The 16,291-nt window shown below is 38.2% G+C and overlaps 1 protein-coding gene and 1 pseudogene across 1 annotated transcript; one reads left to right on the top strand and one right to left on the bottom strand.

The window, feature by feature from the left end:
* Window positions 2,919-12,274, bottom strand: LOC104727858 (annotated as a pseudogene).
* Window positions 12,296-12,836, top strand: LOC104722878. Its single transcript, XM_010441131.2, has 3 exons — window positions 12,296-12,472; window positions 12,568-12,607; window positions 12,689-12,836. The coding sequence occupies exons 1-3, from the start codon at window positions 12,336-12,338 to the stop codon at window positions 12,824-12,826; spliced, it is 315 nt and encodes a 104-aa protein (XP_010439433.1). The 5' UTR covers window positions 12,296-12,335; the 3' UTR covers window positions 12,827-12,836.

The following is a 16,291-nucleotide window of genomic DNA, read 5'->3' as shown; positions in this document are numbered from 1 at the left end:
ATCATAAAAACCCTATAAAAATCTCTAAACCTAACAATCAAATTACTCATACATGTTTAATGAAGAACAAATCATAATTCTGAATAACATGCAATAGATATTAAAAGTAAAAAGAAGGAGTTCATGAATTCTTCTCTCGAAGGAGTTCATGAATTCTTCTCTCGAAGGAGTTCAGATCTCTCTCCCAAAAGCTCTCAATATCTCTCAAAAACTGCTAGAAAATAACTTGCTAGAATAAAATTTAAGGGTTTACAAAACCCAAAAACACTATAAATATGTCCTAAAACACGTCCAGGGGCTTATGTTGCAAATATGGAAAACTTTGGCTGAATTTGTAAAACTTCCAAAACTTGGCTTCTCTCGCAGACAAAACAGGATGTCGACCGACACCAAGGTGGTGTGGATCGACACCATCACTCTTCATCGATTCCAAGTTCGTTTCTTCGGGATTAATGCTCCAAAATGATCCAAATTATTCCACTTTGCTCCATCCATGCTAAAATCTTAGAAAATCTGTAAAGACTCAAAAACATCCTAGAAAACAAATCAAAAGACTCTAAAAGACTCCTTATATCATGGTTAAAAACCACAAAAACCATGATATATCAAACATTAAAAATATATATAACCGAGATGTTACGAAATGGTGGAAGTTGTGTAGACACTTCTGTTCGGCTAAGAGAAATATGCTTGGGAAGCTTGGGAAGAAATACATACCATCAATATACATTTCTTGAATACACCAGTAAACCGTGTCTACCATCCCATTACCGTCACCACCGATGAGTTCCTGAAAAGAAAGAGACGAATGATGGTTTTCTTAGTGAATCAACAACATCAATATTCATGGAGTACTGTAAATAACCAGAAAGAGAATTAGCAAAACAGGACAAATATGATTTAATGGTGTAAAAATCCCGTCAAGTTCTTCAAATAGGCCATGTAAGTACAAAAACACAACAATAATTATACTTCAAATTATAGCCAGAAAGGCGAAAGAATAATTAATAAAAGTTGGCAAGAATCTTAGAATTTCTCTACAAACTTAATTTTGGTTATGATGATAATTAATAACTTTTGGTAAGACAGAGGAAGGCTAGAAGATGAATTCAAAACTTAAAATACGATAGCAACATGAATGGAGGTGAAAGTGTAAAATGTATATGAGATAATAGCTTGGCTAAAATGATTTGCTTTTTATTGCGTAATACATTGTCAGCAAAGAAAACCATTTGCTAAGTCGGGCGTATGCCATCAGAGCTTAATCCACATGAAGAAATGAATATTTGTATTGGATTCTAATAATTAAAAGTGAATAAGTGAAAGATAATTAAAAATTGTTAGAGAGTTTTGTTGATTAGTTTTCTAAAATTTTGTAAAGTGCTCCAAACAATCCATGTATTTTTTTGATACTTTTTATGACTTTATTTTGTAAAGAAAGTGTCTAAAATCATGAAACAATAACATAATAATTGAATTTATTGGCAATCCTAGATTTTTTTGTTTTAATTGAATAACACAAAAAAATTAATGACTTTAAAAGATTTTAAAAGACTTTTTACAAATCACAAACTAATAACACTAAACTTTAACAGATTTTAACAAAATCTTGATCTAATAACAACAGATTCTACATAACATTTAAAATCTTTAAAACTTTATTCAAATCTCAAACCAAATAACCTCCACTAAAATTTAGGAAAAAAAATCTCTAGTGAAGAATCAATACAAGAAAAGAAGAAGAAGTTTCTCTCATGTGTTTACACATCAACGTTTTAGTTGAAGGAGGAGTTGACACATGAGTTAATCATACCACGAAGTCCATCGTGATAATGTCCCACTTCCACTCAGGAATGGGTAAACTCTGCAACAAGCCACTCGGAACTTGATGCTCAACCTTCACTAACTGGCAAACATCACACCTCGTGACCCAGTCAGCTACGTCCTTCATCTTGATCCGATGATAATACCGTTTGAGATCATGATACATCTTAGTCGTTCCTACATGAATAGAGAACATGCTAGCATGTGCCTCCCTCAAAATATCACGCCTCAACTTCTCATCCTTAGGCACGCAAATTCGACCATACACAAGAATGATACTATTGACGGAGACCTGATACTTCGAACCAACATCCCTTGAGACATTCACCAGCCCTGCATCCTTCTCCTGAGCCAACCTCACTCTGCTCAGTCCGCTGCCTCTAGTCCCAAAGACTCTTGTGAAATAGTACACAGAACTCTCAGAAACTTTTAGAAATTGTTCTTTCACTAAAGGAGGCGGAAATAGGTTATCTAACCCTAAAAACGTCGGCCTCTCACCTTATATACAACCCCCAAAATAAACCAGCTAGAACCGAGAATTTTAAAATCGAAAAAAACCACCCGCTAATTTATGGTGTTGATCGATGCACTCTTTGCACCAAGCGACACTCATACCAAATCCACAAATCTTAGTTCGTGGATGTTACACCAGTCTGGGTTTCGAAACCCTTTCAGTCACTTCGGATTCCATATAGGTCATCAAAGCCATCAAATCGGAGCATCCTTCAACGGAGCTTCATGACATTCTACATGATATCTTTTTTCTATCTTTTCAGAAAATTTCCTTTAATTGCATCCCGAGGGGAAACAATCAAGAAGCTAATGTCCTTGCAAAAGAAGCTTTACGAAGCCTGGTAAGCGAGACTTAGTTTTATTTAATGAAAACCCACTGGAAAAATTAACTCCATCATAAAATACATAAAAATACCATGAAGTGACCAAGTTAAAGTCTCTCATGAATCAAAAATTAATTTTTGGCAAAAGAAAAATAATTACTAAAATAAAACCATAACCACATATTTAAATAAAATAAATCTTGTTGGTTTTAGTTAAATTGTATAGAGTTTAATAATCCAGTACGATTTAAACCGATGCTAAATTCCTGTAACTTCACCGAGGCAATCAAAGAAGTGAGCGATGTTGAGTTTCTCCTTTCTGGTGTAGATACTCCCTTTATACCTGCCATCTCTTCGGGCTGCCATTTCGATAAGAAAGTACAGCTGCTTGATTGGAATCTATACGTAAGATGTGATCCAATGTTTAATAGAAGTATGGTCATATCATAATTACAGTCCCTTTGGTTTATCAGTTCTAATAAAATAGTACGTAATAATAACTAAAGACACAATGAGATCGAGACCACATCCATCATTAAGGGCTTTGGAAGCTTCTTCGATATCATCCTCTCAGAACACATCTAGTTGCTCCAGCACCTGAAGCATAACATGTTAGAAATACCAGGACTGTTGTGATGCGCCAACATGAACCATTTACATATGTTTTTCTTATAGAAACTTTGGATTAAAAAAACAAAAATAAATACACAGTAGCCTTATATATGTTGGACCTAACACAGGCCCTTTATAACATGAATGAAAAATAAGTGAGTTGCAAGGAAAACAAATTACCTTCTTTGCATCTTGTGTCCTCAGTAGTGGAACAGAGTATGTGACTGAGAAAGCCTTACCCAAACCAACAGCTTTTAAGAACTTTAATTCACTTGTTGTACCAAGTACAAGAAGTTTGCTCCCCTATCAACCAAAAAAAAAACATTAACCAAATTAGAGATATTATGTGAAAATTACTTTAAAAATTGTAACCGGGAAAAAAACCTCCGGGGGAAGCTGATTGAGAAAGATAAGCAATGTTTGAAAAATCGTGTTTGAAAACCGTGGTCCAATTTCTGAGTATTCCAACAACCTACAAATGTTAGCAAAGTAGGCATAAAAAAGAATTTATGAAACCAATCAAGTAATGGAAGGAAAGAAAGAGTAGAGATGTATGCACGACCTTTCAATATTGTCAAGGATAACAATGCTCGATGGTGATTTGTATGCATCCTCAAACACCTGTTCATTCACACACCAAAACAAGTGTTAATAGACAATCAGTGTAACGTCCCCGAACCGCCGTACGGTCGGACAGGACCGCGGACGGCACCGAGACGCCACATGTGTGGGAACCGCACCCTGGTGGTCCGGTCGAGGGACGGAAGCTGCAGCTTCTCGACCAGTCCTCCTGGACGCGACTCCGCCCGCGGCTGAGGTTCACTTAGGCTTTGCAACCCTTGCGTCCCACGCGCGTTGTGTTGACCCGGATAAGGTCGAGTACCATTTGCAACTTGCCATGTTTTCCCCGAAAACCGAATATATATTACTTTAATAATTTATTACATTGAAAGTAAATCATCAAAGCAATATATATAGATAATCGGATAATTTTACAGAAATCATTTAGGAAAAATACAGGGTTTTACAAAAAACACAGAAAACCCTATCCGGTACCCTCAAGTTTGCTCCAGCTCTAGACTCACTTAGGCTTCCTGCAAGACAAAATAATATCATGAGTAATCTAAGATTACTCAGTGAGCCTGGACACTCCTTTCCTAAACAGGATTCTACTTCCCCAACCCAACTACCCCAGCAAGCAAAGCAAACAAGCAAGGCAAGCAATCAAACAAACAATCAAAGCAACGCAACAGAAACAATAGCGGAAGCAATAAACAACAAACAAGCGAGAGAGGTTAGAACAACACGACTCGACTCAGATGATCTAAACTCGCTATTCACAGAGAAAGACGACTAAAGGGAACAAGGACTACTTGGACACTTTAGACTCTTAACTCTTACACGACTGGAATATAACAAGGGATACTTGAAATACTCTAGACTCTTTCACCTAAGGGCCCTCGATAATCTGTTCCGTTCCACAACATTTCCCATGCCGAAACCACAAAGGTAACCAGCATGAGCCCACACAAATGCTACATCGTCATGTAGCGGTCACGCTAGTAGCTAGCTAGCCGTGACATTGTCCCGCTCGAGTGGCCATCGGGAACTCTCGCGAGACAAACCGCATTTGGAACAGAAGATCGACTACTCTATTCTTGCTAGGACTCAAGAAACAAATTCGACACACTTAGCTAAAATTCACAGAACAATTCAAGCAAGAAGATCAAGCATTGCAAGCAAGAAAATCAAGCAAGAAAACATGCAACAATCAACAAGCAACAAGAATGACAATTCATGCAACTTAGATTGTTCTACAAGCATGCAACCAATTTAAGCAACTTAAGCAATTTAATGCAACAAGTTCAAATATGCATGCAAGCCAATTTTTAAGCGAGTTAACCAATTAAATCCTTTAACTCCATTTATGCATGCAAGCCAAACTCGTCCAGTTTTATGCAATAAAATTGCAAATAAACTTCACCAATTTAATTTATGCATGTAACCGATTTTAAGCAAGAAATATTGCAAGTAAAATCCTTCAAATTCAATCATGCATGCAAACCCTTTTGTCCAAATTTTAAGCAAGTCCAACTTACTTTAAAATGCATCCAAATTCATTTTTGCATGGTGATTCCTAGCTCAAATTCTATGTGCATTTAAACATGAATTTAGCATGAATCCTACCATATTTCGCATGCACCAAATTAAACTAATTCTAACATGAATCTAGTCTAAATGCAACACGAAAAGGAGTATGTGAAAGGATCTAAAGATCAATGCAGCACTCCACACACAATTACTGCAGAACTCACTCTGATACAGCTGATGATGGTCGGACTTCACTGTACCGCGGATCAGACAACTCCCCTTATGGCATCCAACAGCGTCTTCACAACAACTCTTCCTCAACTCTTTCTCTTTGTCCGCAACATCGTTTCCCCCTTGGCTCAACAACGACCCTCTCGAACCACTCTCTCCTCTCTTGACTTTGAGAGAAAAATCGAAGCTTTGAGTGTTTAGGGTTTTAGAGAATGAGAAAAAAATGATCTCAAGGGCATATATATAGGTCGATCTCCCCCTCTCTTCCCTTAGTGCGTTTTGACAAATGGCAAGCATGAGCTTGCATGTGGCACGTGTAAGCCAATCGCCAGCCACTTGGCAAGCATGAGCTTGCATGTGGTGCGTGTATTGCACTCGCCCTTGCATGAAATTTGATTGGCCCAAATAATAGAGACACAATGATTATGCCGCCACTAACCGTTCGTTCTTCAGCAAAAACTGTACTGTCCTACCGTCCGGTACGTACGGCATCATTCGGACATCTCTCGGCCATAGGTCAGTCTTGGTCCGGACTGCGTTCGGTTCCTCCGGACTCCCTCGATCTTTTCTTGGACAACTCTCGGTCCTTTCTCCCTTCGGTCCTTCCCGTCCCTTCCGGCACTTCTCGGAACGTACTGTCTTTCTTGGTACTAGACCGTCTCTTCCGCATACGCAGTTTTCCGCATAAACCGCCAACTTCCGATCGGTCTTAAGGTCTCGATCGTACATCCGGCCACTTTTCCGCATTCTCCAACTCGTGCATTTTTCCTCGGACTTCCTTCGGCCTTTCTCCTTTGTTTTTCTTCCTCTTCCTCTTTAAGTCTTATCCGGGCCATTTCTCCGAACTTTTATTTTGGGATTTCTGCCCTTAGTGAGGGTCACTACAATCAGAGCACAAAATAAAGAAGTAGCACAAGCTTTTTTGAAGCTAGGACCTTAGCAATGCGAGTTGATTTTGTGCTCTCCTGAAGACCAGCCATTATCTCTGCAGACACCTGTCCAAGTGGTGAAACAAAATTATCAAAAAAAAAAAAGAGGCAACAACTTATAAAGGGTCCAAAGTTACAAACCATGCACAATGAAAGAAAAGAGTGGCACTTACTATTTTAACATATGGGAAGTTAGTGTCCATGCCAATGGTGGCTGCTAACACAGTTTTCCCACTGGCCAAAGAAGCTTAGATATTAGAAACGCTAGAAACAACACACCAAAACATAGATAACGTTTGTTTATCTCTTTTAAAAAAAAGTGTGTAAGGTACCTTCCACTAGGTCCCTCAAGAAGGCAAGTGAGTGGAGGACTTGTTTCGATGACAACTTGGTCAACAAGAAACATGAATCTTTCGTAGATGAGGTTTTGCCGATCACCACAGTCCACAAATCCCTTGGGTCTATATAAAGGAAATATTATACCAGCATTAGAAATTTTCCTTCAAGTAAGAGCATTAATTACTCAGATCAACTGATTCAACCAAATGTACCTGCAATTTTGAAGGTCCTTTGAAGAGGCTCCAAATGCAGGCTTTATTTCACGTAATGATTGAAGAAAATCCTCCATCGTAACTTTGATATTCTCTTCATCCACTGGTTTTGTAAGATCCTCCATGCTCAGATGTCTGTTCAAAGCATATGATGTTGCACTTTTCACAACACCTTATAGCTCAACACCACTGTAGTTCTTCGTCTGAGAAGCTTTGCAGTAAAACAATATTGGACAAATCATTTCAAGAGTCAGATTTTATGCTAGCAAGTAATAAATGCCTATGTCACAAGTCACAAGTCACAAATCATTTCTGTCAATCTTATAAACATGCAGAACAGAATTGGCAATTATCAATGGTCTGAACAAGTATAATCGATGAAAGCATACCAAGCTCCTGGAGATTGACATCAGGAGAAAGGAAAGAGTTTTCCTTCATCATTTTCGTATGAATCTGAAGAATTTCTAAACGTCCAGCCTCATCGGGAAGGCCAATCTCAATATGAACCTCTAACCTTCCAGGCCTGTAGAACTCAAAACATTATTATCTATGTCCACTAACACAAATCTAAAGTTCATCTAAGCTAAGACACAATACGTTTTGGATGGCATCTCGTCAAAGTGAATATAAGAATATAAACTACTTTATACATAATTGGATTAATAATGAAATGACACTACTAATTAGTACAGGGAGGCATAGAGACCTTAGAAGAGCTTCATCAAGCATATCCTTCCGGTTTGTCATTCCAATAAGTAAAACATTGTTCAAGGCCTCCACACCATCTATATGGGAGATAACAAGTGTTAGCAATATCTGAAAAGATTAAAAAAAAAACAAGTATATTTTTGGGCCAATAGCTTGATCGTTTGCAAACCTCTGTCAGGAGCTGGTTTACAATACTGTCATGGACACCTGTGCCATCCCTGCTTGATCCTCTTGACTGAAATTTTGCAATACATAAAATTTATATAACTTAGTTTTAACTCATATAGTCTACCAATTAACGATCATTGCTCAAAAAATCCCACGGTATATATGATTGTTCGCTGCACTGAAGCAACATTCTACTCTCCAAGATCAATAGGGAAACACAAAACATGAGTGTGTTTTAAATGACCGCAGCTTTAATAAAGTCATGTACCTTACAAATAGCATCGATTTCATCGAAAATAATGACATGAAGCTCACTGTCATCACCTGAAAAGTTTAACAAGAGTGCCAAAATTAGCACACTTGCAAGAAAAGGATAACATAAAAACACAAGGCAGGTTCTTCCACACCAAGGTTTTTCAGGTCATTCTCAGCATCAGCAAACAGGTCTCTTATGTTCTTCTCTGTCTCTCCCACAAACTTGCTTAGCACCTCAGGACCATTCTGAAGATGTATTGGATGGCTGAAGTAGTGTTTGTGTGATTCAAGACGTGATGCAGGATTGCTGTTGTTTTATGTCACTGAGAAGTTTCTAAAAGGTTTGAGAAGACAATATTGAAGGACGTTTTAAGGATGAATTGAAGAGGAAAACTACTATTTCGTTGGTTGATTAAATTGGAGTTTTACAAGGAAAAGGAAAATATCAAAAAGGAAAAAGTCTATTTCTTATGAAATTTGGAAATCTTCTCCTATGCTGATTAGGAAGTCTTGATGGGTATATAAGGAGGTGTTGGGCACATCCTAGAGAAGCAAGAGAGATGAGACATAAAGAATAAAATCCTAGAGAGCTTTCTGTTTTTGTGTGCAACTTAGTTTTGCGGTTTGGTGCTTGTGTTGTTCAAGCTTATTTGTTCGTCGGTGTGACGTGTGTGTGAAAGTTGCTCAAGAGAGTTGAAGATCTGAAGTCTAGGCTCAGGGAGAGTTTATCCCAAGGTTAGGTTATCTTGGTTTGTATCTAGGCTTGGTGTTAGTCTAGTTAAGGGTAGAGATGTATCCTTAAGATTTCATGTTATTGAACGGAGCGGTGAATTAAGAGGGTTGTGCTTGATTTACGCGTTTGCGAATAAGTTGTATTTGCTTTCTTGTTCTAGTGAAATTGAAATCTGGACGTGGTCCCGGGGAGTAGGAAAAACCGAACCTCGTTACCAAAGTTCTTGTGTTCTTTACTTTCTGCAGTTTATGATTGCCTCATCCGCATTGACAAGTGGTATCAGAGCGGGTTCTCGATAGAGATTCAGTCTAGTTTTGGGTAGATCAAGGGTGAAGGTAGTTCAGGAAGTGAGGCAGAGCTTTGAATCAGTTGTGATGAATTCATACAGAGAAGGCACTTCTATGTCAAGACCACCGTTGATTGATTTAACGAATTACGGATATTGGAAGGTTCGTATGCAAGCGTTTATTAGTAACCTTGGTGAAGATTGTTGGAATTCGATTGAGCTTGTTTGGGAGCCCCCTAAATTCGTGGATGATAAAGGAGTTGAGTGTCTTAAGCCAAGAGATAAGTGGACTGCTGCAGAGAAAAAGCTATCAAGTTGTAATTCTACAGCCAAGACTGCGATTTACAATGCTATTGATTCAAGCCACTTCAAGTTGATTTCTCAATGTGTATCAGCTCAGAAAGCGTAGAAGTCATTGGAGAATATGTTTGAATGTACTTCAAGTGTTAAGAGAACAAAGCTGGATATGTTGGCTTGACAATTTGAGAATCTAAGGATGGAAGAAAAAGAAACTGTGGTTGAGTTCAGTGCTAAGTTATGTGATATTTCTAATGGGGCTTTTGCTCTTGGAAAGCAGTACAAAGACAAAAGGCTTGTGAAGAAGTTGAAACGGTCATTGCCTGCAAAATTTGAGTCAAAAATTTCTGCAGTTGAAGAAGCTCATAATTTAGATGAGATGGCTTTTGATGAGTTTGTTGGGATTCTTAAAGCTTTTGAATTAAGCAAAGCATATGAAGCTGAAGGAGTAAAGAAGAAAGATGATGTTGTTAAGGAAGCAATAAAGAAGGAAGTTGACAATGGAGTAGCTCTTAAGGTTTCATCTTGTGAAGATTCAATGGCTATGTTATCAAGACAATTTGCCAAATTTCTGAAGCGTAAGGGTGAAGAGAAGAAAAGTAGAATGGGTGAAGAGAAGAAGACTTCAGCAAAGAATGTTCAATGTTTTGAATGCAAAGGATATGGTCATGTACGGTCTGATTGTGCCAATCTACAAAAGCATAAGAAGAAGGCTATGAATGTTGTTACTAGTGATTCTGAAACTGATTCAGATGAAGAAGAAGATCTGAAGAATTTTGTGGCGTTTACAACTTTTGAACATAGTTCTGAATCAGCGTCTGCAACTGCGTCTGAATCTGCAGCAAAACCTGCAACTGCAACAAAGCATGAGTCTGAGAGTGATAGTGATTCAGAGGATATGAGTTATGAAGAACTTGGTAAGAGTTATGAGAAGTTGTATGCACATTGGCTTAAGGTAGTTGATGAAAATTCAGTTTTGATTAAGGAGAAGCTCGAGTTAGAGGCTAAAGTCGTTGAAGCAGAGAAACATGCAACAGAGAAGGAAGAAGAAGCATCACAAGCTAAAGTGAAACTTGAAGAAACTCAAAAAAATTTGAAGATGCTTAATAATGGTACAGAGAAGTTGGATAATATTCTGAATATTGGCAAGACAGATAAGTGTGGCATTGGATATGAAGGAAAATTTTCAAAATCGGAACGGGTGTTTGTTTCAAGTGGAAAAGTCATGTCTGCTTCAAAGACTACTTCGGAGACTGCTACAGAGGCTGCTTCAGAGACTGTATTTGTGAAAGGATGTGGTACAAAAATCTCTGAATTTCGGAATGCATCTAGACAAGTGTTTCGACCTGTTTGCCATCATTGTGGTGTTTTTGGGCATATTAGGCCAAGATGTTTCAGATTGTTGAGAGAGAGAAGCCGAATGGTGAATGCTTATGATGTAAGGTTTCAAGGTCCTACATGCTATCATTGTGGAGTTCAAGGACATGTTAAGAGGAACTGTTTCAGGTTCATTCAAGAGGTTAACCATGGAGGTCTAAGTCGTAACAAGATATGGGTTAGAAAAGATAATTTCAATGGAGGTGGTGTACTAGGCTATCAACCGCGTATTGCAAAGCGGGGAGAATTTTCCAGTTAGTTTTGACCATGTTGTGACTCATTCAGGGGGAGAATGAAGATGTGTCTAGTGATGTTGTTTAGGTGTTTATACTGATGAGTTCACAAGCATAGTCAAAAAGGGGGAGAATGAAGATGTATTGGATGGCTGAAGTAGTGTTTGAGTGATTCAAGACGTGATACAGGATTATTGTTGTTTTATGTGACTGAGAAGTTTCTAGAAGGTTTGAGAAGGCAATATTGAAGGACGGTTTAAGGATGAATTGAAGAGGAAAACTACTATTTCGTTGGTTGATTAAATTGGAGTTTTACAAGGAAAAGGAAAATATCAAAAAGGAAAAAGTCTATTTCTTATGAAATTTGGAAATCTTCTCCTATGCTGATTAGGAAGTCTTGATGGGTATATAAGGAGGTGTTGGGCACGTCCTAGAGAAGCAAGAGAGCTGAGACATAAAGAATAAAATCCTAGAGAGCTTTCTGTTTTTGTGTGCAACTTAGTTTTGCGGTTTGGTGCTTGTGTTGTTCAAGCTTATTTGTCCGTCGGTGTGACGTGTGTGTGAAGGTTGCTCAAGAGAGTTGAAGATCTGAAGTCTAGGCTCAGGGGGAGTTTAGCCCAAGATTAGGTTATCTTGGTTTGAATCTAGGCTTGGTGTTAGTCTAGTTAAGGGTAGAGATTTATCCTTAAGATTTCATGTTATTGAACGGAGCGGTGAATTAAGAGTGTTGTGCTTGATTTACGCGTTTGCGAATAAGTTGTATTTGCTTTCTTGTTCTAGTAAAATCGAAATCTGAACGTGGTCCCGGGGAGTAGGAAAAACCGAACCTCGTTAACAAAGTTCTTGTGTTCTTTACTTTCTGCAGTTTATTATTGCCTCATCCACATTTACACATTCACCATCTATATGATGTGAAGATGAGAGGGAAAGAAAAAAAGGAAGGATTTAACACATTTATACTTCTTGAATAAAGCCAACAGAACAGACACATACATTTGTGTTGAGAGGATCAGAAATAAACCTTTGGCTCCTTTCCTTTAAGCATTTTCCAATTTGACGTGCAATCAAGGTCTTGCCAGTACCAGGAGGTCCGAAAAGAAGCAGATGATGTGTATTACACCTAACCCATCCATCAGTAGCATTCAATCTCTTTACATATGTTCATGAAAATATCTTCTCTTTTCAGGTTTAAGTTTCCAAGTTAATGAATTGGTGTAATAGTAGTGTAATCTCTATAGGTGTAGGAGACTGCAGTGAAATATGCTACAGAGATCCTGTGGTAAAAGACCGACCATGGACTGCAGTTATGGATTGTTCTCCTGGAGATGCCAAATACTCTGAGGTATTCACACTCTTCTTAAAACAAACACTTTTCTTCAGTAAAGAGAAATAGACTGAACCGTGTCTAACTTGTTTTTACATTGTTTAACAATTCCGGAATGCTTTCACGCATGTGTTGCAGGCTGTGGTTACAAGGTTCGTTTCCTTGCTTCAGCCTTCAGTTTGATGTCTTTGCAAAGTTTCTTGTTCTTTGAACGTGTGTGGCTATTTGTATAGTTTGATGTTGAAGCTGAGATAGTCAATAAGGTGAAACCAAAGAGACCTCCACCACCACCGCCAAAGCCACAACCACCACCAAGGTCTCAAAAACCAATGCAGCCTTCTACTGAGGATGTTCCTGCAACTTCAGCTTGACATATCACATTTCCCATCAAAGGCTAACAACAATTGAAACTCCTCGATTTTTGGCATCTAACATGTGAAGGAGTATTAAGGTTCGGAGTAGTCAACTAAAAGCAATAGGTCCATATTACACTTTCTTGATAGTTTTGTAATCGAAAATTGGAGAATATATTAGTGGGAGTCCCACTGTGGGACTCGTCCGGTCGATGGACTCTTATGAACTTTTTGGTCCATACGGCATATTAATGAACTAGAAATTCACAAACAGCTCAAGTTCATGTTCCTAAATCCTAACCATAACTCAAACATCACCTATAAAAACTGTGACTAGTTAAAGACGATTGAATTTTTATTTTTTTACAATTCTGGACTACATTACGACTACTGAAGTAGTCCTAAAGTCCTAACTACTTAAAAGCAACTTTTGAGAAAAATGGTTCTTTAGTCATCTTGAGTCTTAATGACGGATAGAGATCACATAATTTCGTTTCTATTTTGAAATTTGCGTGTGCATATGACTCTTTACGTACGAGGTAAACACATCATTTTAAAAGCATTCAATACATATATCTAGTAATAGTTTGTTTGCAATTTTCTTAGACAAAGGAACATTGATGAACATTTTAAAAGCATTGCTATTTTTTAAGACAAAAGCATTCAGCACGCGAATGCTTTCTGTGACTCATATGCCGGATAATAATCTGTATGATATTTCCTCTCTATAATTCGCAAAATGACCACCTTAATTAGAAACTTTCTGTTTCATTGATAGAGAAAGGTGGGGTAAAGATGTGTTCACACACAAACTCAAGCTGAAGAATAAGCTAACCGAGTATATAGACTAAACCGGAAACTGGTTAATTTAATGAAAGGGTTGAAATTAATGAAAGGTTGATAATTTCTTGCAGAGGAAAGTGATTGAAAGTGACCATCAATGAGATGAAATGTAATGATGAATCAGATATGCGCACTTTTGCTGTACATTTCTTAGCTTAATTAACCAGACCCATTTTTAAGTTTTGTTTATTTTCTCGCCCCTCAAGTTGAGAAAAATTGAGAAAAAAAAACCCCAGAAAAAACCACACATTGAGATCATCACTCTATCGTTAAGTTCATCAATCTTCTTGCTTTTTTTGTCTTAGACACAAACCAGCAAACACAACTGTCAACATGGCTGGTGCAACATCATCAAAGGCTCAAGTTACACCTCTCAGGAATGACGAGCGTCTACGTATCCTTGAGAAGCCACAAAGAAAATGAGGTCCGAAGGTGCACTACGGTTCAGACCTTGACCTTAGTGTTATATTTTGACGACTAATGCCTTTTGAATTATAATTATCATTCGTGTTGCTTATGGTCCAATCAATAGTCCAATTGTCCAAAACTCGTTTAACATATAAATAGTCAACTCCTAATATTCTATCTTCCTTGGGCCATTAACGGTGGGTCTGTTTAATATCCACGGGAGTATTTACATCTCTGTATATTTGTGATATTAATAAGCAAATAAAAAATTGGGAAACTCCTTTTTGTTTCTTCATATTTTGCGGAAAAGTATAAATGTAGAAACCTACTTTAATACACAAGTTATCATGCTCACCTAGCCCTAGGTCTTGAATAGTTCTTTTGATGTGGTTTGTATTCCAAATGAGAATTATTGATACACAAACCATTTGGGAGAGTTATTGATACACAAACCATTCGGGAGAGTTATTGATACATTAGTGGGACTCGTCCCATGGACCGATGGACCCTTATGAGATAAGCTACTCTAGCCTCTTCGGTCATCGTAGCCTCGGCTAACCTTGTTACGCTCCTTCAGATAGGTTTTCAGGGCAATGCTGCCTTGACGGTAGTCTTGGGTGCTAGCCTAGCCAATGAGACTCGACGATTGGATGGACACTTGACACTTCTGTGTTGGTCAAATCTGCTTGAGGACAGCAGTAGAACTTTTAGGAGAGTTTCCGTTGTGGCGCGTCGTGTGAATCATAGTCTCAGCTTCTCATTTCATACCCTCGAGTAGCTACGGTGGTACTGGATTTGGTAACAGTTTAGCCTCCGGTGGACGGTGGCGCCTTTTTTGCTATCTCCATTTGATTCAGGCCACAAGTATTCTTGACTCGTTGATTTTGCTTCAAGCCCCGGATTTGATCGTGTCTTGCTGTTAGCGTTGCTATGAGTTGGAGTAAGCTTTGCAATGTGTTTTTTTCTCGTGGGTGCGCTTTCTTTTATGTCCTAGAGGAGCTGGCTATAGTAAGGCTAATGGCGCTCGATGCGTTCTGGGAAAGCTCATGGATTTGATATTCGGTCTCTCTTAGACTCTCGTTTGACTTGTCTGCTGTTGACGGCCCATTGACTTTTTTGGATTCGGCTACTTGCAGTTGCTCTTATCTAAAACCATTTTTCTTTTAGTGAAATATTTCCCTTCGTCATTGCATTAGCAACAGACAAAACACAGGTCTTCTTTTCTAGAAGAGGTGGAAAGTTGGCGAATAGGAAGAGAAAATAAAAAGAAAAGGTTTGCCAAGTCGGGAAGATTTAGACTACGTCTTTAGTTCTTACTTAGCCCTTACTACTACGAAACACTCCATATTTCGTAGAACGGTGTGGTTCTCACATAATTAATAATATTAATTGTAAATATAATGTCGTGTCCTAGTTAAATTTTATGCAATATGTATTGTTTAAACCAATATAAAGTAAACATGTGGCAAAAGAGAGCCACCTCTCTCCTCCTTTTTGTATATATATTTTTTTTTTCTTATTTAGATTTCCTACAACACCACAACCTCTCAATTTTTTTGTGCTAATTTTCAACTATTCCCAAGGGTAGGTAACGCTATATTTCCCAAATCCTTTAATCATATGCTTTCCCCGTCTCTATATATATGATAAATCCAAAACACTCACACACACATTAAGATCATCACTCTTATGTTTTAATCGATTCTCTTGTTTTGTTTTGTTTTTTGTCTTAGAACACAAACCACCAAACACAACATGGCTGGGGCAACATCATCAAAGGTTCACGTTACTCCTCTCAGGAACGATGAGCGTTTACGTATCCTTGAAAATGCCACCGAGAAAATGAGGTCCCAAGGTGCGCTTGATACAGCACTTGACCTTCGTGCGCTAGGTTTGTGTCTCAAATTTCCATTTCGTTTATGCAAGCCCACACACGCGCTTTTCTCTTGTGTTCTCTTATTTCTTATTTTTAATTTTTTCTTTTCACAGCTTCTCAAACCAGTAACTACAATCGTTCCGAACTCGAACTACTTGTTTGTCTTGCTCAAGGGAATGCTCTGTCCGCCCAACTTTTGAAAAACGAAGGAGTGCCCACGACGGAGGGGTTGAAGCTAACAACCGGAGATTTCGAGTCTGCGATGGATGATGTGACACCGGCAACTCAAAGGTGATTTCCGTTGAATCATGAGTTTTTATACTTTTCAATGATTTTTTTTTTTTTCAATTTTTGAT

Source organism: Camelina sativa, chromosome 11 (assembly GCF_000633955.1).
Source record: "Camelina sativa cultivar DH55 chromosome 11, Cs, whole genome shotgun sequence".
NCBI classification, from domain to species: domain Eukaryota; kingdom Viridiplantae; phylum Streptophyta; class Magnoliopsida; order Brassicales; family Brassicaceae; genus Camelina; species Camelina sativa.
This window is presented reverse-complemented; position numbering and strand designations above follow the sequence as displayed.